Here is a 20798-nt window from a genome sequence, read left to right as displayed (position 1 = left end):
ACAGGGAGGGCAGTGGGGCCCATCTTGTCTTTTCCAGGAATAAACACATATGGTGACCACTCGCCACGAGGGCTGGACTGAGGTGGGAAGCGAGACCAGAGGGGCCACCAGCTTCCCTCCACAGACCTGCTGAGGAGTGGAAGTGCTGCTCAGACCTTCGGCTGTGAGGAACTCCGGAATCTGGCAGCCCTGCTGGGGCCTGAGGGCAGAGCTGGTTGTTGTGAGAGCGAGTGTGCTCAGCTCCGTGACATGTTTGAGTAAATGTTAAGGTTGCAAGAGAAAATCAGCAGGCAGCACAGTGCTGAGGAGTCTGAGCAAGAGATGAATGCCTGGTGCTGTACACTGACATCAGCAGACCGACTGCTCTGTCTGACGTCCCCGCAAGGGGAAGAAGCTGAGCTGGCGTCCAAGCCTGCAGTGACAGACCACAGTGACAGGCAGTACAAGGGAAACTGGACCCTCATCTCTGCTTGGAGCAGAGAGTCTGGGGAAGAGGAGGCCGAGGGGAGACCTTATTCTCTCTTTCAGCAGCTGAAAGGTGATTGCAGCAGAGCGGGGTTGGTCTCTTCTCACTGGTGACAGATGACGGGACGAGGGGAAATGGCCTCGAGTTGTGAAAGAGGACGTAAAGGTCGGATACCCAGGTTGGAAAACTGCTTTACAGAAAAGGCTGTCAGGCACTGGAATGGGCTGCCCAGGGAGGTGGTTGAGTCAGCATCCCCGGCTGTGTTTCAAAACCTCATGGATGCGGTGCTCAGGGACGTGATTTAGCGCAGGGCTGTTAGTTAGGGTAGGATGGTCAGGCTGTGGTTGGACTCGATGATCTTGAAGCTCCTTTCCAACCTGAGCCATTCTATGATTCTACGATTCTACGATCCCATATCCATTCCAGGTCCATCCCATATCCAGAGCCCATCCCATCTATGCCCCATTTCCCGATATCCCATTCCGTATCCATCCCACATCCATATCCCCACACCCCACATCCCAATCCCACATCTCAATTCCAATCCCACATCCGACACCCCAACCCCACGTCCCAACCCCACACCCTATATCCCACATCCCAACCCCAGTTCCAAATCTCATTCCCAATCCCTCATCCCAATCCCACATCCCTAACCCCGATCCCGATCCCAAATCCCATCCCTAGAGCAACAGGGCGCACCCCCAGCCCCCTCTTCCCCCAGCGCCGCTCCGGCCCGCCCCCGGCCTCTCATTGGTCACGGGCACTTCCGGCCCCTCGTCCTCTCATTGGTCAGCGGCGGCTCCGGCCCGCCTCCGGTCTCCGATCGGTGAGCGGCAGTTCCGGCCCTTTCGCGCCTCTCATTGGTCAGCGGCAGCGACGCCGGCTCCGATTGGCCGAGGCGCAGCGCGCGGGAGCGGCCGTTGGCAGCCGGCTCTCCCCTCAGACGACGCCGGTCCCGCAGCCTGGGCAGCCCCGCGCGGCACCGCCGCTGCAGCCGCTGCGCGCCGGAGCTTTCCGGGCAGCACCGAGCCGGAACCGCGGCACGACGGGAGCGGTGCTGAGGACAGCGGCGCCGGAGGTGTGCGGGAGAACGGCTCCGGGCCGGGGCCGGGGAGAGGAACCGTGCGCGGCCCGAGCCGCCCCGCCCTCCGCTCCCCTCCGCTCCCCTCCCGTCCGCCGCGGGATGCGGGGATTTGGGACGGCTGAAGGACTCGGGGCCCCCACCGCCGCAGCGCTGCTGCCCGCGTCCGGGCCGTGCCCCCCCGAGCCCTCCAGCGCTGCTCCCGGTGCCCCCGGGGCTGAGGTGGGCTGTGGGTCCGGGGGGCGGGGGGGAGAAACTTGGGGATGTGGGAGGTTAGGGGAGGTGGGGGATATGGGGGGAAATGGGGGGATGTGGGGCTACAGGGGGGGTATAGGGTGATGTGGGGCTATGGGGGGCTGTGGGGGGTCTGTAGGGGTGGATATTGGAGGATACGGGGTAACAGTGGGCTCTGGGGGGATAGTGGGGGCTATGAGGAAACAGGTAGTTGTGAGGGGAATAGAGGGGATGATGGGGGCTGTCGGGGGCTCTGGGGGGATATGGGGCTATAGAAAGCTATGGGGGACTATAGAAGGGGAATAAGAGGATATGGAAGAAGAGGGGGCTGTGGGGGTAATACAGGGGATTGTGGGGGGCTGTGGAGGTATAGGGCCGATGTGGGGCTGGGGGGGCTGTAGGGAAGGTTTTAGGGCTGTAGGGGGCAATCGGAGGCTGTGGGGCTTTTGGGATCTGGGGGGATATGGGGGCTGTAGGGAGCTATACAATTCTATTGGGGAGCTATAGGGGGTTGTGGAGGGATATAGGGAGATATGGGGCAATCGGGGGGTGTTATAGGGGGTTATAGAGTTATGAGGGGTTGTGGTGGGCTGTGGGAGGGTCTGGGACAATAGGGGGTGGGGGGGCTACAGAGAGGGATGTTGTGCTATAAGGGTTGTGTTGTGAGGGGGGCTGTGGGCAGATATAGGGTGGCTGTGGGAAGCTATTGGTGGATATAGGGAGAAATGGGGCTATAGAGTGTGTATGGGAAATCTGGATCTATAAGGGACTGTGGGGGTCATAGGGTGATACGGGGCTATAGGGTGGGCTATAAGCAGATGTGGGGCTAAAAGGCTCTCCCTTCCTTTGCTCCCTTCCTTTGCTCCCTCCCTTTCCCCCTTCCGTAGCAGGGTGGGTGAAATGCTAGTCATGAAATTTAAATTCCAATTGAAGTTGTATTGGAATAGAATATGTTCTGTGGTCTTAAATATGAAACGTGTTTTCTCCTTGGGCTTCAGGTAGAGATATTGTTTAATAATGACTTTGGAGAAGGTTTCGCTATTTAGTCTCCTGATCAAGAAGAAAGAAGAAGGTTTCTGGAGGCCTTAATCACGAGTGGAGCTGCTGCTGAACCTCCACTTGCACCAAGCAAGCAGGTGAGGACGTTGTGCATCTCAGCCTTTCCTCACTGCAAGGTACCAGCGACTCGGTCTGTGCTTTGCGGTGGTTTTCCACCAGCACATGTGCTTGTATGTGAGCACCAGGCATCCGCTGACGTTGTCTGCTGGCTTTAGGCTGGGGAGGCAAGGAAAGCACTGCCTGCAGCAGCAGCAGCTGGGCAGGAGGAGGAGAGCCTGTGTGACTCTGCGTGTTCTGCAGGGCCGTTCCTCACAGACTGCCACTGACAGACGTTTGGGGCACTGCAGAGCCTGTTGGTGCGGAGGAGGTAAAGCGGTGTTGATCTGTAATGCCGTTTGATCTGCGTGCATGCAGAATTTCCCTGTGTTTGTAGTTCTCAGAGTTTGTGGCCGTGGTTCTGTACAAAGATGTCAGACCTCCATGCGTCTTGGTTCCCCCTCCAGGGGTTTGCCCCAGGGGTGGAAACACAGCCCAACCATTTGCCACGGGTTGATCCAAACTGCATTAGAACAGGGCAGTGCCCCTGAGCACTTGCAGTACATTGATGATGTCGTTGTGTGGGGCGATACAGCAGAAGAAGTCTTCACAAAAGGAGAGCGAATAATCCAGATTCTTCTGCGTGCTGGTTTTGCTGTTAAGCGGAGCAAAGTGAAAGGACCTGCTCAGGAGATTCAGTTCCTAGGTATAAAGTGGCAAGATGGCCGTCGTCACATCCCAACAGATGTGATCAACAAAATCACCACTATGTCTCCACCCACTAGTAAGAAAGAGACACAATCTTTTTTGGGTGTAGTGGGCTTTTGGAGAATGCATGTTCCAAACTATAGCTTCATTGTAAGCCCCCTTTATCATGTGACGCGAATGAAGAATGAGTTTACATGGGGCCCTGAGCAGCAGCAGGCTTTTGAACAGATTAAACAGGAGATAGCCCGTGCCGTGGCCTTAGGGCCAGTACGGACAGGGCAGGATACAAAGAACATCCTCTACACTGCTGCTGGAGAGAAAGGCCCCACTTGGAGTTTGTGGCAGAGAGCCTCAGGAGAGACCCGAGGCCGACCCCTGGGATTCTGGAGTCAGGCCTACAGGGGGTCGGAAGAGGGCTACACGGCAACTGAAAAGGAGATCTTAGCCGCGTATGAGGGGGTTCAGGCTGCTTCTGAAGTGGTCGGTACTGAAACACAGCTCCTTCTGGCACCTCGACTACCAGTGCTGAACTGGATGTTTAAAGGAAAGGTTCCCCCTACCCATCACGCAACTGATGCCACTTGGAGTAAGTGGATTGCGTTGATTACGCAACAAGCGCGGATGGGGAACCTCAGCTGTCCAGGAATCCTAGAGGTCATCATGGACTGGCCTGAAGGTAAAAAGTTTGGAACACCAGCAGAAGAAGTATCACGAGCTAAAGAGGCCCCACCATACAACGAATTACCAGAAAATGAAAGAAAGTATGCCCTGTTCACTGATGGATCGTGTCGTATTGTGGGAAAGCATCGCAGATGGAAATCTGCTGTGTGGAGCCCCACACGACAAGTTGCAGAGGCCACTGAAGGGAAAGGAGAATCAAGCCAATTTGCAGAGGTAAAGGCTGTCCAACTGGCCTTGGATGTGGCTGAACGGGAGAGGTGGCCAATGCTTTATCTTTACACTGACTCGTGGATGGTGGCAAATGCTTTGTGGGGGTGGTTACAGCAGTGGGAGCAAAATAACTGGCAAAGAAGGGGTAAACCTATTTGGGCTGCTGAACTGTGGAAAGATATTGCTGCCCAAATAAAGAATATGGCCGTGAAGGTGCGCCATGTAGATGCTCATGTGCCCAAGAGACGGGCTACTGAAGAACAGCAAAATAACCACCAGGTGGACCGAGCTGCCAAAATTGAGGTGGCTCAGGTAGACCTGGACTGGCAGAACAAGGGTGAATTTTTTCTAGCTCAGTGGGCTCATGAGACCTCGGGCCATCAGGGGAGAGATGCAACATATAAGTGGGCTAGAGACCGAGGGGTGGACTTAACTGTGGATGCTATTGCACAGGTTATTCATGACTGTGAAACATGTGCTATAATCAAACAAGCCAAGAAGATGAAACCACTCTGGGAGGAAGGGCGATGGCAAATGAATAACTATGGGGAGGCATGGCAGGTTGATTCTATCACCTTGCCACGATCCCGCAGTGGTAAGTGTTATGTGCTTACCATGGTAGAGGCGACCACTGGGTGGCTTGAAACATATGCAGTACCCCATGCTGCCGCCCGAAACACCATATTAGGTCTTGAGAAACAAGTCCTGTGGCGACATGGCACCCCAGAAAGAATTGAGTCAGATAATGGGACTCATTTCAAAAATTCTCTTGTAAATACTTGGGCCAAAGATCATGGCATTGAGTGGATTTACCATATTCCCTACCATGCACCAGCCTCTGGTAAAATCGAACGATACAATGGGTTGTTAAAAACAATGCTGAAAGCAATGGGTGGCGGAACATTTAAGCACTGGGAGAAGCATTTGGCAGAAGCCACCTGGTTAGTCAATACCAGAGGATCTATCAATCGTGATGGTCCTACCCAATCCAGCTCTCTACATACCGTAGAGGGAGATAAGGTCCCTGTTGTACATGTAAAGAGCATGTTGGGAAAAGCAGTTTGGGTTCTTCCAGCTTCTGGAAAGGGCAAACCTCTCCGCGGTACTGTTTTTGCCCAGGGACCTGGATCCACTTGGTGGGTAATGCAGGAAAATGGGGATGTTCAATGTGTACCACAAGGAAATTTGATGCTGGGGGAGTGCAGACAGTAATTCCATGTATATGTATATAGACGTGTGCGTGTGATGCATTTGTAATCATTTTGTTTGTTTGTATATGTGTATATATATATATGTGTGTGTGTATATATATATATATATATATATATATATATAAAGCGTGATGTAGTGATGTAGAATAAGGGGTGGAATGTCATGGTTTTGGTTTTTGCTTATTTGATTTTCAATATTCCACATCACTACATCACGCTTAATATATACATATATATATATATATATTATGGAGTTGGCTTTTTAATGGCAATTGCAGCCCGCTAACGTGCAGCTCTTTCTGACACAGGCAGGAGACGGGCAGCGGTACTGCAGCTCCTCTGGCAGTTTTGCAGCTACGTCAGGAAGCAGAAGATGTGGATTGGAAAGAACTCAGTTCCTGGGACGTTCCCCAGTTCTTCCCCTAGCTGTCCCCTTGCCTCAGCTGGATTCCCTTGCAATCCAGTGCGTGTCCCTTCCATCCCCCTGGCTGCCCCTTGCTTTCCCCAAGGTAACCCATTACCTTTCCATTACAGCCCACCCATAATTCCCTCAGAGCACTGATACCTCCCTCAATACCTTCCCTGCAAGACCCCAGTAGCCACCCTACAGCCCACCACAGAACCCCATTGCCCCTTAATGACCTCCTCAGACCTGGTACTTCTCCACCATAGCTGGCCCAAAACCTCACAGACCTCCGTAGTCCCCAGCAGCACCGCATATCCCCCACTAGACCCCAACTGAACACCACTATTTCCTCCCTCAGATCTCCCTTACCACCTCCAGGGCTCCTTAGCAACCTCAGAGAACCCACAGGTCCCTGACAGGAGCCCCGTCACTATTCCAGGACCCCAGTAGCCCACTTGGGGCCCCTCCTCACCCCCTTCTCCCTCCAGCACCCAAACAACCGAATAGTACTGGGGCAGGGGTGGCTGCAGCAGGAGAGGAATGTGGAGCTGGAGCAGCACCTACACAACACAGATGTGGGTGAAAGTGATGTGGGGGCACTGGGGATGTGGGCCACAGGCAGTGGGAGCAGAGTGCTGTGCAGGAGAAGGCAACATGTGAGGTAAAGGTGGGACTTGTGGCTGTGGGGACGTGGGTTGGCATGGGGATGTAGGGGGTCTGGGGGCACGTGGGGAGGGGTTTGGGTGAGAATGGGGGATGTGGGGAGGTGTTGGAATGTATTTATTGATTCCTTCCTGAGAGGGGATTGGGGTTCCCTGTGGCCCAAAGGTGGGGTCCTGATCCAAAACCCCATATGACCCCATAACCCCACATAACTTGGCGTGACCCCAAGGCTCACACAGAATCACAGAATCACAGAATCGTAGGGGTTGGAAGGGACCTCCAGAGATCATCGAGTCCAACCCCCCTGCCAAAGCAGGTTCCCTACACCAGGTCACACAGGCAGGCGTCCAGGCGGGTCTTGAATATCTCCAGAGAAGGAGACTCCACCACCTCCCTGGGCAGCCTGTTCCAGTGCTCCGTCACCCTCACCGTAAAGAAGTTCTTGCGCACATTGGTGCGGAACTTCCTATGCTCCAGCTTCTGGCCATTTCCCCTTGTCCTGTCTCCGCACACTGCTGAAAAGAGTCTGGCCTCGCCACTTTGCCCCCCACACCTTAGATATTTATAGACCTGGATCAGGTCCCCTCTCAGTCTTCTCTTCTCAAGGCTAAACAGACCCAGATCACTTAGCCTTTCCTCATAGGGGAGATGCTCCAGGCCCTTCACCATCTTTGTGGCTCTCCGCTGGACTCTTTCCAAGATATCCCTGTCTTTTTTGTACTGGGGAGCCCAGAACTGGACACAGTACTCCAGATGAGGCCTTACCAGGGCAGAGTAGAGGGGGAGGATCACCTCCCTCGACCTGCTGGCCACGCTCCTTTTAATGCACCCCAGAATGCCATTGGCCTTTTTGGCCACAAGGGCACACTGCTGGCTCATGGCCAACCTGTCGTCCACCAGGACACCCAGGTCCCTCTCCGCAGAGCTCCTCTCCAGCAGGTCATCCCCCAACCTGTACCGGTGCATGCAATTATTCCTCCCTAGGTGCAAGACTCTACACTTGCTTTTGTTAAACCTCATCTGGTTCCTTACTGTCCAGCTCTCCAGCTTGTCCAGGTCTCGCTGAATGGCAGCACAGCCTTCAGGCGTGTCAGCCAATCCTCCCAACTTCGTATCATCAGCAAACTTGCTGAGGGTGGCCACTACCCCCTCATCAAGGTCATTGATGAAGATGTTGAACAGGACCGGTCCCAGCACCGACCCCTGGGGAACACCGCTGGTTACAGGTCTCCAACCAGACTCTGCACCGCCAATGACAACCCTCTGTGCTCTGCCAGTCAGCCAGTTCTCAACCCACCTCACTGTCCACTCATCTATCCCGCACTTCCTCAGCTTCGTTATAAGGATGTTGTGGGAGACAGTGTCAAATGCCTTGCTGAAATCAAGGTAGACTACATCCACTGCTCTCCCCCCATCCACCCAGCCAGTGACAACATCATAGAAGGCTACCAGGTTGGTCAAGCACGACCTCCCCCTGGTGAACCCGTGCTGACTACTCCTGATAACCTCCTTTTCTTCCAGTTGTCTGGAGATGGCATCCAGCACAATCTGTTCCATCACCTTTCCAGGGACAGAGGTGAGGCTGACTGGCCTGTAATTACCTGGATCTTCCTTCTTGCCCTTTTTGAAGACCGGAGTGACATTGGCTATCCTCCAGTCTTCAGGCACCTCCCCCATTCTCCAAGACCTCTCAAAGATGATAGAGAGCGGTTCAGCAATCACCTCTGCCAGCTCCCTCAGCACCCGTGGATGCACCCCATCGGGTCCCATGGATTTATGAACATTGGTGTTGCCTAGGCGCTCTCGGACCACCTCTTCCCTGACTAAAGGGAAGTCTTCCATTCCCCAGACCTTCTCACTAACCACCAGGGCCTGGGATTCCCGAGGGGGAGCTTTTTCACTGAAGACAGAAGCAAAGAAGGCGTTCAGTATCTCCGCCTTCTCAGCATCCCCCGTTACCAGAACACCCCCCTCACTTAGTAGGGGACCTACATTCTCCCTAGTCTTCCTTTTACTGTTAACATACTTAAAAAAGCCTTTTTTATTATCCTTTACCACCTTTGCTAGATTCAATTCCAGGTGGGCTTTAGCCTTCCTCGTCGCATCCCTGCAGGCCCTGACAACATTTCTATATTCTTCCCGAGTGGTCAGACCCTTTTTCCACATTTCATGGACCTTCTTTTTCCCTTTGAGTTTGTGCATGAGCTCCTTGCTCATCCACACAGGTCTCCTGCCACCCTTTCCTGATTTCTTGCTCACAGGGACGCACCGATCCTGGGCTTGGAAGAAGAGCTGTTTAAATGCCAACCAGCTATCACAGGCCCCCTTACCTTCTAACACCCTAGCCCACGGGATAGCTCCAAGTAGGTCCCGGAAGAGATCAAAGTTGGCTCTCCTAAAGTCCAGGGTAGCAATCCTACTTTTTGCTTTGCTCCTTCCACTCAAGATCTTGAACTCCACCATCTCGTGGTCACTACAACCCAAGCTACCCCCAACTTTTACTTCCTTAACAAACCCGTCCTTATTTGTGAGAATAAGGTCCAGTAACACCCCTCCCCTCGTCGGTTCCTCCACCATCTGCATCAGAAAGTTGTCTTCGACACATTGCAGGAACCGTCTGGACCGCGCGTGCCTGGCCACGTTGCTTTTCCAGCAAATATCTGGATAATTGAAGTCCCCCATAAGCACTAGCGCCTGGGATTGCGACGCTACTTTCAGTTGCTTGTGGAAGGCCTCGTCAACCTCCTCCTCCTGATCAGGGGGCCTGTAGTACACACCCACAACGGTGTCACCCATACCAGCCTGCCCCTTGATTCTCACCCACAAGCTCTCCACTGCTACATCACCCTCCCCCAGGTGGAGTTCAATACATTCTAGCTGCTCTCTCACATAAAGAGCAACTCCACCACCCCGCCTCGCCAGCCGATCTTTCCTAAAAAGCACATAGCCCTCCATGACAACATTCCAGTCATGCGAGCTGTCCCACCACGTCTCCGTGATCGCAATGAGATCATGGCCTTGCGACCGCACACAGATCTCCAACTCTTCCTGTTTATTTCCCATGCTGCGCGCATTAGTGTATAGACACTTTAGGGAAGCAGCACCCCCCTGCCTCTCTCCATCCCTTTGAACTCCACCCTTTTCACCCATCAAACTCCATTTTGAGCCACGAACTACCCGCTCAACCCCAGTGGCCCTCATTCTGTCCCCTTCCCCCTTCATACCTAGTTTAAACACCTTTCAATGAGCCCTGCCAGTTCCTGGGCTAGGATCCTCTTACCCCTTGGAGACAGGCTACTTCCATCTGCACCCATCATGCCAGGCGCAGAGTAAATTGCCCCGTGGTCAAAAAAACCGAAGTTCCTGTGCTTGCACCAACTTCTTAGCCATTTATTTATGAGGCGGGTTTTTTGGATGCTCTCGGCATCCTTCCCTGCCACTGAAGGTAGGGAAGAAAAAACCACCTGCACACCTGTTCCTTCAACTGCCCGCCCCAGTCCCCTGAAGTCTTCCTTGATAGACCTCAGGCTTCTCTCAGCGACTTCATCACTGCCAGCCTGAACTATCAATAATGGGTAATAATCAGAAGGGCCAATCAGACCAGGAAGTTTCCTAGCAATGTCCCTGACCCTTGCCCCAGGGAGGCAGCACACCTCCCTACGGGTAGGGTCAGGCCGACATATAGGGCCTTCTGTTCCTCTCAGCAGGGAGTCACCTATGACAACCACCCTTCTGTCCTTCCGGGTGGAGGCAGTCTTGAGGCGTGGGGTCGACCGCTTCGCCCGAGGCAACCTTACAGGTGGACCTCCCTCCACCCCCTCACTCACCTCTCCCTCGAGATTCAGGGCCTCAAACCTATTTTGCAGAGGCACCTGGGGAGGCGAGGATGGTCGGGATGGAGGACGCCCACTTCGCCGAGCCGGTATCCTTTTCCACTCCTCCTCCTCCCTTAGATTGCCTTGCTCTGCTCTCAAATTGCCTTGCACTGCAGCAGGAACACAGTCTACCTGCCGGTTCCCCTCTACTACCTGTTTGCAAGGCGGCAGGGGGTGACACGCTCCACGCAGAGCCTCAGCTGTGTGCCAAGATCTCGGAGCTGACAGGGACTGGCACCACCAATCAATCTCCCTCTCACATTCCTTTATGGTCCTTAGCCTCTCCACCTCCTCCTTCAGGTTGACCACAAGGCAAAGTAAGTCCTTTAGCTGGTCACATCTTACACAAGTGCTGCCTCCATCGCCTGGCACTGCAAGGGCCAGGCTCTGGCACTCATCACAGCCAGTGACCTGCACACTAGCATGTTGTTTTGGGACCTCAGTCTGCGTCTCTGCATTCTTCTTGGCAGTCTTTCTTTTACATGTGCAGGGGGCCTCTGTCTGGGTCCCCACATTATTTTTAGAGACAGTAGCCTTCCGCCGGGGTGGAGCCATGGAGAACCTGAAGACTAATTAGCACAACTAGAATAGCCTTAACAGGGCGTGACCGATAAGCCCTACCCTGCTGCTGATAGTGCTGGCTCTGCCCTCGCCCCCTTACCAGGTCGTTAATGGGTGACCCCGCACCTGCCACTTACCTCACAGTGATAACGCCTCTCCTCTCCGCCCTGGTGGGCAGCGACGCGTCGCTGCCCTCCCGAGGTTTTTTCTAGGCGTTGCCCTGGCAACGCCCCCGCTGCGTCAGCCGCTCTCGCGAGAGCTGCCGGGCTTCTCTGTTGTCTCGGGGACCCCCGGAAGAGGGAACCGATCGAGATCCACGTGTTCTTCGCGATCAGCCGCTGCGGCTCTGGCTGAAACAGCTCCGAAGCGGCGATCCTCGGCGATCAAGGGCTTCTTCAGGGTTTGCGCCCGTTTAAATCCCCCGCTGTTGCCCTGGCAACGCCCCCGCTGCGTCAGCCGCTCTCGCGAGAGCTGCCGGGCTTCTCTGTTGTCTCGGGGACCCCCGGAAGAGGGAACCGATCGAGATCCACGTGTTCTTCGCGATCAGCCGCTGCGGCTCTGGCTGAAACAGCTCCGAAGCGGCGATCTTCGGCTCCACATGACCCATAACCCTATGGGCATCATAATCCCAGATGGGGCTGTGGACAGTGATGGGTCTGTTCTTGTGTCGTTCAGGGGACACTCTAGGGTGGCTCTGGGGTCGCTGTAGATCAGCTGCCTATAACATCTGCTGACCCCCAGCTCTCCCCCATCTTGCTGGGCAAGATGGGCGTCCAGGGGGCGATGGGGGGCTATGGGAGAGGTTCCATGATCAGAGCGGATTCACCGCCAGCTCCGTGTGGGGGAACATCAACCCCACTGAGCTGTGGCTGTGTTTCATAGCTGCCCCATAGCAGCCCCAGAGCCATCCTAGAGCAGCCCAGAACAGCCCCATCGCTGCCCACGGCCTGTGGCCAGCAGCAGTTCCACCCCCAGCGGTGTGTTGGCTAAAGGCAGCTCCCAGGTGTGGCTCTGCTCCATAGCTGCTCCAAAGTGCTCCTTTGGGGTCCTCCCATAGGTGTCCTTTAGCCGTCCCACAAGTTTGTAGGGCTTCTCCCCATCCCAGCAGATCCCCCCAGTGCCCATGGGGAGTGCGAGGAACGCTCTCATCACTGCTGTTCCACCTGGCACAGCTCGGTGCAGCAGCAAAGCTCATCTGTTGTTGCTATGGCATGACTGCACTCTCCCTCCTCGTGGTGAGGGACAAAAGGCACAGCTGCTCACTGAGCTCCTTCTGCTCCTGTTGCTCTCCTCCCGTGGCAGTCCCTGCTCTCCTGTTCCCTCTTGGCTGGGGACTGCAGGCTCACAGTCTATGCCACGCATCCGCTTTGCTGTTTCTCCAGATGAGGTCATTCAGTGTCAGGTCACAGCATGATGGGGGCAGGCAGGGTCAGGGAGTCCCAGGGTCGTGTGGGGGTATGGTTCACACAGGGCTGTGGCTCACGTGCAGCCATGGGATCGCGCACATACAGGGTTATGTGGTCATCTTGGGTTATGGCTCCTGTGGGGTCATGGCTCAGGGCCTCACCTTTGGGCCACAGGGACCCCCGGTTCCCTCTCAGGAAGAAATAAAACCACTCCAACAGCACCCCACACCCCCCCCAACCCCCTTCTAACTCCAACCACTCCCCGCATTCTCCTGCACCCCCACTGTCCCCAGACCTCCCCATATCCCAGTGTCCCACCTGCAGCCGTCATCTTGTTTTCACCAGAGCAGCATCCTGCTCCTGCAGGTTGTGTTGCCATATCCATCCCAGGTGCCTGTATCCCCCCCACCCCCCCCCCACAGAGCCCCATAGCTCCTCAAGGACCTCCTCAGACCTGGTGCATCTCCCCCACAGCCAGCCGAGGACCTCACAGAGACCCACAGTCTCCATCAACACCCCCTGTCCCTGCTCTGGGCTCCCCCAGAACCCAGCTATTTTTTCCTGCTGTCCTCCCTTACCCCCTCAGCTCACCCTTGGGATCTCACAGACTCCCACAGTCCCTGACAGGACCCCCATCACCGTCCCAGGACCCCCATAGCTCACCCAGGGCTCTGGTGCTGAGCCCAGCGTCCTCAGTGAGCGGTGCTGCAGTGCTGCACCCTGAGCCCTTGTGCAGTGCTGCAGATCCCAGGGCAGTGGGCACTGCTCCGCAGTCACCGCCCGGCCCAGGAGCGCCATCCCTGCGCTGTCTGTGAAAGTCTTGTCTTGGCTCCTGGCACAACTTCCATCTGCAGAGCACATGAGGAGCGTCCCTCAGGCTGCGTCTCCGGGTTAACCCTGCAGCGTCCAAACGAGGAATCCCGCAGCAACCCGCATCTCAGGATGGGCTGCAGCTGTGCCCCAGTGCCTTCATTAAAGAGAGGAGAATGAAGGAGCGTAACGGGGCATCTTTCCTCCTGACATTTCCCATCCTCTGCACGTTGGCTGTGCCATGTGAGTGGCGTTTGGTTACAGAGCAGTGAGTGCAGGTATGTGTGCATACAGGGTGTGCAGAGATTGTAGAATCCTAGAATGGCCAGGGTTTTTACTTTTCCATGTGTGTGTGCGTGCATGGCTGTGTGCAAGGCTGCCGCTGCGCTCGTGTCTTCATGCATGTTGATGTGCAAAGGGGTGAATTTGCACACGTGTGCATGAACACAGTTGTGTGCATCCAGGTCTTTGCACAAGACCGTGTGGTTTTGCACACATTTGCATGCACGTGGATGGAGTGTGCACACAGGGCTGTGCAAGGATGTGCTTACACGTGCGTGTGAATGCACAAGTATGTGTGCGGGGAAGTCTTTGCACATGGGTGTGTGGTTCTGCACACGAATGTGCACACAGATGTGTGTGCAGGGGAGCAGTGGAGGTTCCTGGAAGAGGCGGAACTCACAGGAGAGTGCTGGAGAGCACAGGGCCAGGAAGCAGAGCTCTGCAGCTCTGCGCTCTGCACAACAGCCTGCAGGATGGCCTGGAGCGCTGATAGGAGCAGGATAGAATCACAGAATCACACAGAATGGCCCAGGTTGGAATGGACTCTAAGCATCATCTTTAACACCCTCCCACCACAGGCAGGGCCACCAACCTCCCCATTTCATACCAGACCAGGCTGCCCAGGGCCCCATCCAACCTGGCCTTGAACACCTCCAGGGATGGATGGGGCATCCACAGCCTCTCTGGGCAGCTGTTCCAGCACCTCACCACTCTCATAGTAAAGAATTTCTCCCTGACATCCAAGCTAAATCTTCCCTGCCTCAGCTTCAAACCATTTCCCCTTGTCCTGCTGTTCTTTACCCTTTCAAAGAGTTGACTTCCCTCCTGTTTGTAGGCTCCCTTTAGGTCCCGAAAGGCTGCCATTCGCTCACCCCACAGCCTTCTTTTCTCCAAGTGGAACAAGCCCAGCTCCCTTAGCCTGTCTTTGTAGGGGAGGTGCTGCAGCATTCTGATCATCTTTGTGGCACTCCTCTGCACCTTCTCAACATCTCTCTGCCTTCCTTGTATTGAGGGCCCTAGACCTGGACACAGTACTCCAGAGGGGGAGTACATGCTGCCTCAGCTTCTACATGTGGGTGTCTGGGGGAGGATGCACCGAGATGGGGACCGGGGCTAAGGGAGCCAGGGGCCACGTGCTGCTCTGCTTTGGCCCCGTGGGGCTTCTGTGTCCCTCAGGGCCTCAGCTCGGTGGCAGGAGGTGCTCTGTGTCCCCCCCAATGGTTCGCCCGCAACCCCCGCAGTCCCTCTTTCTGACCTCCAGGGTCACACCCTCCTCTGTGGTCCCCTTCCCATCTGACTACTGGAGCACCCTCCCAACTCCAGTTCCCCCATTCTCATCCCTGCAGTCCTCCTCCACCCCCCACCTCACTGCCCCCTTCTCAGTTCCCTCCCCATTCCCCATTCTGACCCCCAGGGTGCCTTTCCTCCTCCCCTTCCCCCGACCCACCCCTCCTATTCTCCCATTCTGATGCTCCTCCTCCCCTCCTTCCTCCCTCTCCCCCCCAGCGTACTCCCTGAATCCCCCATCCAGAATCACACAATCACACAATCACCAGGTTGAAATCACCAATAGCTCTCACTAATCCGCGTCCCTCAACACAACGTCTCAATGTTCCTTGAACACCTCCAGGGTTGGTGACTCCACCACTCCCAGTGCAGCCCATTCCAGCACCCGACCACTCTGTTGCAGCAGTAATATTTCCTAACGTCCAGCCTGAATCTGCCCTGGTGCAACTTGAGGCCATTCCCTCCCTTAAAGCCCAGCCCCAGCCTGAGAGGCTGGCACGAGTCCTGGGCCTAAACCTGAAGCCACAACACAAGAAGCCAGCACCAGCTTCAGGCCTGAAGCCACAGCCTGAGAGGCTGGTGCCGGCCCTGAAGTCTGAAGCTCCAGCCAGAGAGCCCAGCACCAGCCCTGGGGCCCAAAGCCAGAGGCAGAGGCCGGCACCGGCCCTGGGGCACACAGATGTGCCTTCCTGTTGGTTTCTACTGATTGCTATAGGACTCCACTGACCACTCTGAGGCCATACTGGTCCTCGCTGGTTTTTACTTAGCCATACTGGACTTTTCTGGTCCATACTGCTGTGCACTCCTCCCAGTTCCCACTAGTTCCTCTGGGACTCCACTGACCACTACGAGGCCATACTGAGTTTTTACTGGGCGGCACAAGAGTCATCTTCACTTCTCTGTTGCTTTACTTCAATTAACCCCCCTTCAATTACCCCCATTCAGCCCACTGGGCGGCCCTGGTGTTGGTTTCCTAAAATGTGGGTCTAGGAGGTGACCACTCCCTTTGCCTGTGATGAAAGCACAGAAGTGATGCGGGCACTCGCTGAGGTCACAGTCGTTGCCAGGCTGGGAGCGTTTGTGCCACAGCTGGTGAGCAGAGCTGGTGCTCTCGTGAGCGTGCTGCACGCGGAGACTGAGCTCTGTGCTTTTCTTGAGAGAGATCACCCTGTGAGAGCCCACTGGAAGCACCGCTGCGGCGTGTGTGTGAGCTGGGCACAGCTCAGGCTGAGCAGGCTGACCAGGTGAGCTGGGTTGGGTGCTGGCTGGTTGCCGGGAGGTGTCTCAGCAGAAAAGCTGGGCTGGGGAGGATTTCCCAGCTCACACAGTGCCCTTCTGGCTGTACCCACAGGAAATGGGCTCTTGTTGAGATTCCATCCCACGATTCGGTGAGGATGATGAAACGTCATTCCTCCCCTGGAAAACTGCTGCCGAGCCCCCACCTTCGTGTCAGACCTTTCCAAGGAAGCAGAGCGCAGGCTCCATAGAGTGCAACTTGTGGCTCACTGCTCCATGGATTGCTTGGTGTGCCATACCCAGCAGGTGTTTCCCCAAACCGCGCTGCAGTCACGGCAGAGAGCCAGCTGCTCAGCTGTGGCCGTGGACGATCAGCACAGCTGTGGGGGAAAAGGGGACCTGGGGGCACTTGCTGACAGAAGCCATGGCAGTCAGACACAAGCTGGAGCTAGTGATGGGCAGCTGTTGCAGCCAGCTGATGTCCAAGCATTGCCCTCCTCCAGAGGCTACATTGCATGGCAGAAGAAAGCTGGGAAAACGCTTCTTCCTCATGATTTTTCACTTGTTCATACTTTGTGTAGGGTTCCTGTCCAAAAGGAGAACTCAGGAATCAAGGCAGCTGAAGACTGCAGTTGCAGTGCTGTAGGCGATGTCAAGTAAGCATCCGTTTGGAGTGCAGGAAGGGGCAGTGAGAAGAGTTTGTGTCAGTTTGTGTTTGGGCTATCAAAGTAGCATCTTTCTGTTTTTGGGGGAGACGTGGGCTTACTGGACAATACTTCTCTGCCTGCTGGTGTCTGTGAAATCAACATACGGTCTGTTGTTGTAGGGACAAAACCAGTGCATCTGTGGAATGGTGCGGGGCAAGGGGGGAAACGGAAAGCCTCCGCAGGGAAGAAGCTCTTGTGAGCTGCGGTGTGGGTACCTGCCTCTAAACAGGGCTGCGTGCAGGGCTGTGTGTGATGGAGGAGAGAGGAAAGGACACTGCAGTTCTGTGCTGACTGCAGAAGTGGCACAAGGCTGCAGCAGCAGAATGGCCAACTGACAAAACTGCTCTTGAAGACCAGAAGTTTGTGGTTGGCAGTGCTCCAATCTTCCTCCAAAGAGATGCTCTTCATGTCTGTCTTGTCTCTTTGCTGTCAGAAGCTGATGCAAGTGGCCTTCCTCTGAAGCGCAGCCAGGTGGAAAGCCAGGGCAGGAGCACGGAGTGTGGCACAGCACCCAAGAGAGGTGCGGACACACAGCAGGCATCGGGGTTTGGTGCACTGTCTTTCTCGTTAGGCTTTCTGCCTGTTCTTTCCTGGGACTGTTCTCATTGCGTGTTGCTTGGGGTCTTAATCCCTGGGATTTACAGTTACCTTTCCTGTCCTGATTTATAATGGGAAGCCGATGTTCGTCCTAGATCCCGTTCTGTGAACATGGTCCGGGAGAGCTGGCATTCACTCTTTGGGATTTTTTTGCTTTTCCCTGCAGTGGCGACCAGCTCAGATGTGCCGGAGGACATCACGGACATCCAGGGTTTGCTGTCTTGGATCGATGGTGAGTTTGGGGGCTGCAGAGCTGCAGGTGCGTGTTTGCGCAGAGCGGGTGTGGGAAGGCTATCATCGCCATTGTTGGGGATGTTCTTGCATTTTCAGACGTGGCAAGAGCTGTTGAGGTCCCCCATGAGAACCCCAGCAGCCCTGCCCCAGGATGCTTCATGGCTGAGCTCCCTGACAACCCCAGGGACAGCAGAGAGCTCAGCACACAGGCTGCCTCCGGGACGCCCGCCGACCCCTTCTGGGGGCTCCCACCATCCCCCGGGTTCCTGCCTGAGCTGCACTGTGGGTTGTCGCAGCTGCGCCCCATCACGGCACCTGCGAGTGCCCGGCTCAGTCCACAGCCGACCGCCTTGGCTGTCACCACGCCTCCCTCAGCCCAAAGCGCACAGCCCACCGAGGAGGTGCAGCAAAGGGAGCCGCAGGTGGGTGAGGCTCACTCGCCCCCGTCACCGGGCTCTGTCCCCAGCCGGGTGGCAGAAAAGAAGAAGAGGGGCAGCACCAAGCGGGCCAAGCGCCCTGCGCCTGCCGGCACCCCCCAGAAACGGGAGAGCTCCCAGCAGGAGCAGCCCACCACCAGCGCTCCAGCCAAGAAAAGGAAGCTGCCGCCGCGCAGGGAAAGAACAGAGAGAAAAGGCCGCAAAGGCCCGTGCCAAGCGGAGCTGTCTGGAGCCAGCGCAGGAGCCAGCAGCAGCGGGCAAGCGGGCACTGCCAGCGAGCTGCGCGTGCACTTGTGTAAATCCATCCAGGTCGTGCACCCGCTGGGGCAGAGGGTGACTGTGGTGGGCCCGGCGCGCCAGCCACCCTCCGTGCAGCCCCAACCCTCAGCCAGCACCGGCCCTGCTGCCCTCCGGCCCCAGCACAGCGGCACAGACCAGGCAGCGCCGGCATCTCCAGGCAGCACGGGGCAAGAGGGGGGCACTGCCGAGAAGACGGCGCCGAGCTGCCTGCGCCCGTCCCCGCAGAGGAGCTCACCGCTGCGGAGGGACCCACCATCACCACCACCACCACCACCACCACCAGCAGTGCTGCACCAGCAGCAGCCTCGGCCGCAGCGCCCCGGGGACTTTGTGCCCTGCGTGGGGCCACGGGCGGGCGGCGGTGCGGTACCCATAGTGATGGAGGAGTCGCTGCCCATCACAGCCGAGCAGCGGCCCGAGCGGGAGCGCATGAAGAAGCTGGCCCAGGAGGAGCGGCAGCGGGCGGCCCAGCAGATGAAGATCGGCCCCGTGCAGTTCCTGGTGCAGCGGGAGATAGACATGGCCATAGCCGACCAGTATGGCTACCCGTAACCCTGCGCTCCTCGCTGGCCCCACAGCACCAGGCAGCAGTGGCAGCGTTCCAGAGGCACCGCCAGCGGCCCCATCCCTCCTTTCCAGAACCAAGCTGTCCTCCGGAGTCATCGTGGCAGTGGGATGGGACGTCATCTGGCAATGAACTCTTGTGGGATGGGAATTTTAGGGTTATCGTCCTTACTGTTACTCCTTGTTTTCTATGTTACGTTATTAAAAGCTTTGTGCTCCCTTTGCTGTGTCCCTCTGCCTGCAGTCATTTGTGCTGTGTCACAGCCCCCCTGCTCCCCATACCCGCCTCTGGGGCAGGATGGGGCACCACAGATGGCCGTGTCCCTCAGCTGCCACCACCAGCCCCAGCGTTCCTCTCTCCCTGCACTCCTTTGTGCAGCAGGATGCAGAGGGTGTTTCACACAGCTCGCCTGTGCTGCCCAGTACCATGCATTGCTGTGGGGATGGGCAGCAGGCACGGGCGGATGGAGGGGAATTGCCCTGGCTCACTGTGCCAGAAGAGACTCCGGCAGGGGCATTTCCCATGGAGGGGTGAAGCAGGGGCAGCTGGGCCTGATGTGCAGATAGGCACAAAGATAGCTCCCATGCCATGGCTCTTCTGCCCCCACCTTGTTTGGGTCCTGCCAGTTTTGTCTTCAGACAGGGACCCAACCAACTCCGTACACACACAGCAGGATTTGCCATCTGGCTGCCGCTCACGAGTGCTGCCCCCCAGGGCTCAGCACTGGGGCTGCTCCTATTGAGCACCTTTACCAATGATCTTGATGAGGGGATTGAGGGCACCCTCAGTGCGTTCACAGACAGCACCAGGCTGGGAGGGAGCGCTGATCTGCCGGAGGGAAAGGCACTGCAGAGGGACCTGGATAGACCCGATCGATTGTAGGGTTGGATTCGGTGATCTTGAAGCTCTTCGCCAACCTGAGTGATTGTACGGTTCTATGATCCCATATCCATTCCAAGTCTGTCCCATATCCAGAGCCCATCCCATACATATTCCCATTCCTGACATCCCATATCCATATTCCCACAGCCCAGTCCCAAATCTCACATTCCAAGCCCACATTCAACATCCCTGTCCCACATCCTATAGCCCACATCCCAATCCCAGTTCCAAATCTCATTCCCAATCCCTCATCCCAAACCCATCACCCACCCGTCAATCTCAATCCCTCATCCCAATCGCAATCCCACATCCCCGATCCCAATTCCGATCCCAATCCCATCCCCTATGGCAATAGAGAGAACCCCGAGGCCCCTCCCCCACAGTCTCTCCGCCACGCCCCCAGCCCCTCATTGGTTAGGAGCACTTCCGGTCCGTTTGTGCCTCTCATTGGTCGGCGGCAGTTGTGGCCCGCCTCTGGTCTCTGATTGGTCAGAAGGCAGCGGCCGCAGTGCGCGGCGTTACAGGGAAGCGTTCTGAGTGCTGCCCAGCTTGGCGCTCCAACTTTGGCTGTAGTCAATAAAAAACAGCCACAATTAGAGATTGACAGAGAGCGCACGGCCTGATTTGTCCAGTGGCATTCCGTGAGCTGCTGCACTACTGCTGGTCCGGAGTAGAAACTACGCAGCTTTGGACCACCAAGCTGCCATCCTGGCACTGCTCTTGTTGGAGGCAGTGCTCCAAGTTCTCCTGCTGTTGCTGACACCTGATGTTGCCCAGGGAGGACTCGGCCACTGCGCTCTGCTCCACCCCCTGTGCCACACACACGTGTGCAGCCCACCACCCTTCCACCCGCTGTGCAAA

The 20798-nt window shown here is 56.3% G+C and overlaps 3 protein-coding genes across 6 annotated transcripts in view; all 3 read left to right on the top strand.

The window, feature by feature from the left end:
- LOC149913972 (annexin A4-like) overlaps positions 1-20798 on the top strand; it is a 71891-nt gene that overhangs the window by 38809 nt on the left and 12284 nt on the right. The window lies entirely within an intron of this gene.
- LOC149913974 (uncharacterized) lies at positions 1371-6545 on the top strand. Its single transcript, XM_090128043.1, has 4 exons — positions 1371-1772; positions 2783-2920; positions 3059-5073; positions 6454-6545. The coding sequence occupies exons 3-4, from the start codon at positions 3252-3254 to the stop codon at positions 6543-6545; spliced, it is 1914 nt and encodes a 637-aa protein (XP_089984169.1). The 5' UTR covers positions 1371-1772; positions 2783-2920; positions 3059-3251.
- Positions 14326-19073, top strand: LOC116237735 (uncharacterized). 2 transcript variants are annotated; one of them, XM_090127982.1, is made up of 5 exons: positions 14326-16223; positions 16797-16871; positions 17356-17442; positions 17686-17751; positions 17850-19073. In XM_090127982.1, exons 2-5 carry the CDS (start codon positions 16865-16867, stop codon positions 19040-19042), a joined length of 1353 nt encoding a protein of 450 aa, XP_089984108.1. In that variant the 5' UTR covers positions 14326-16223; positions 16797-16864; the 3' UTR covers positions 19043-19073. The 2 variants fall into 2 exon arrangements, with proteins under 2 accessions (XP_089984108.1, XP_089984109.1); XM_090127983.1 differs by lacking the exon at positions 17356-17442 and having other exon boundaries at positions 14328-16223.

This window comes from Phasianus colchicus, chromosome 32, assembly GCF_987193195.1.
Source record: "Phasianus colchicus chromosome 32, bPhaCol1.hap1.1, whole genome shotgun sequence".
NCBI lineage: Eukaryota > Metazoa > Chordata > Aves > Galliformes > Phasianidae > Phasianus > Phasianus colchicus.
This window is presented reverse-complemented; position numbering and strand designations above follow the sequence as displayed.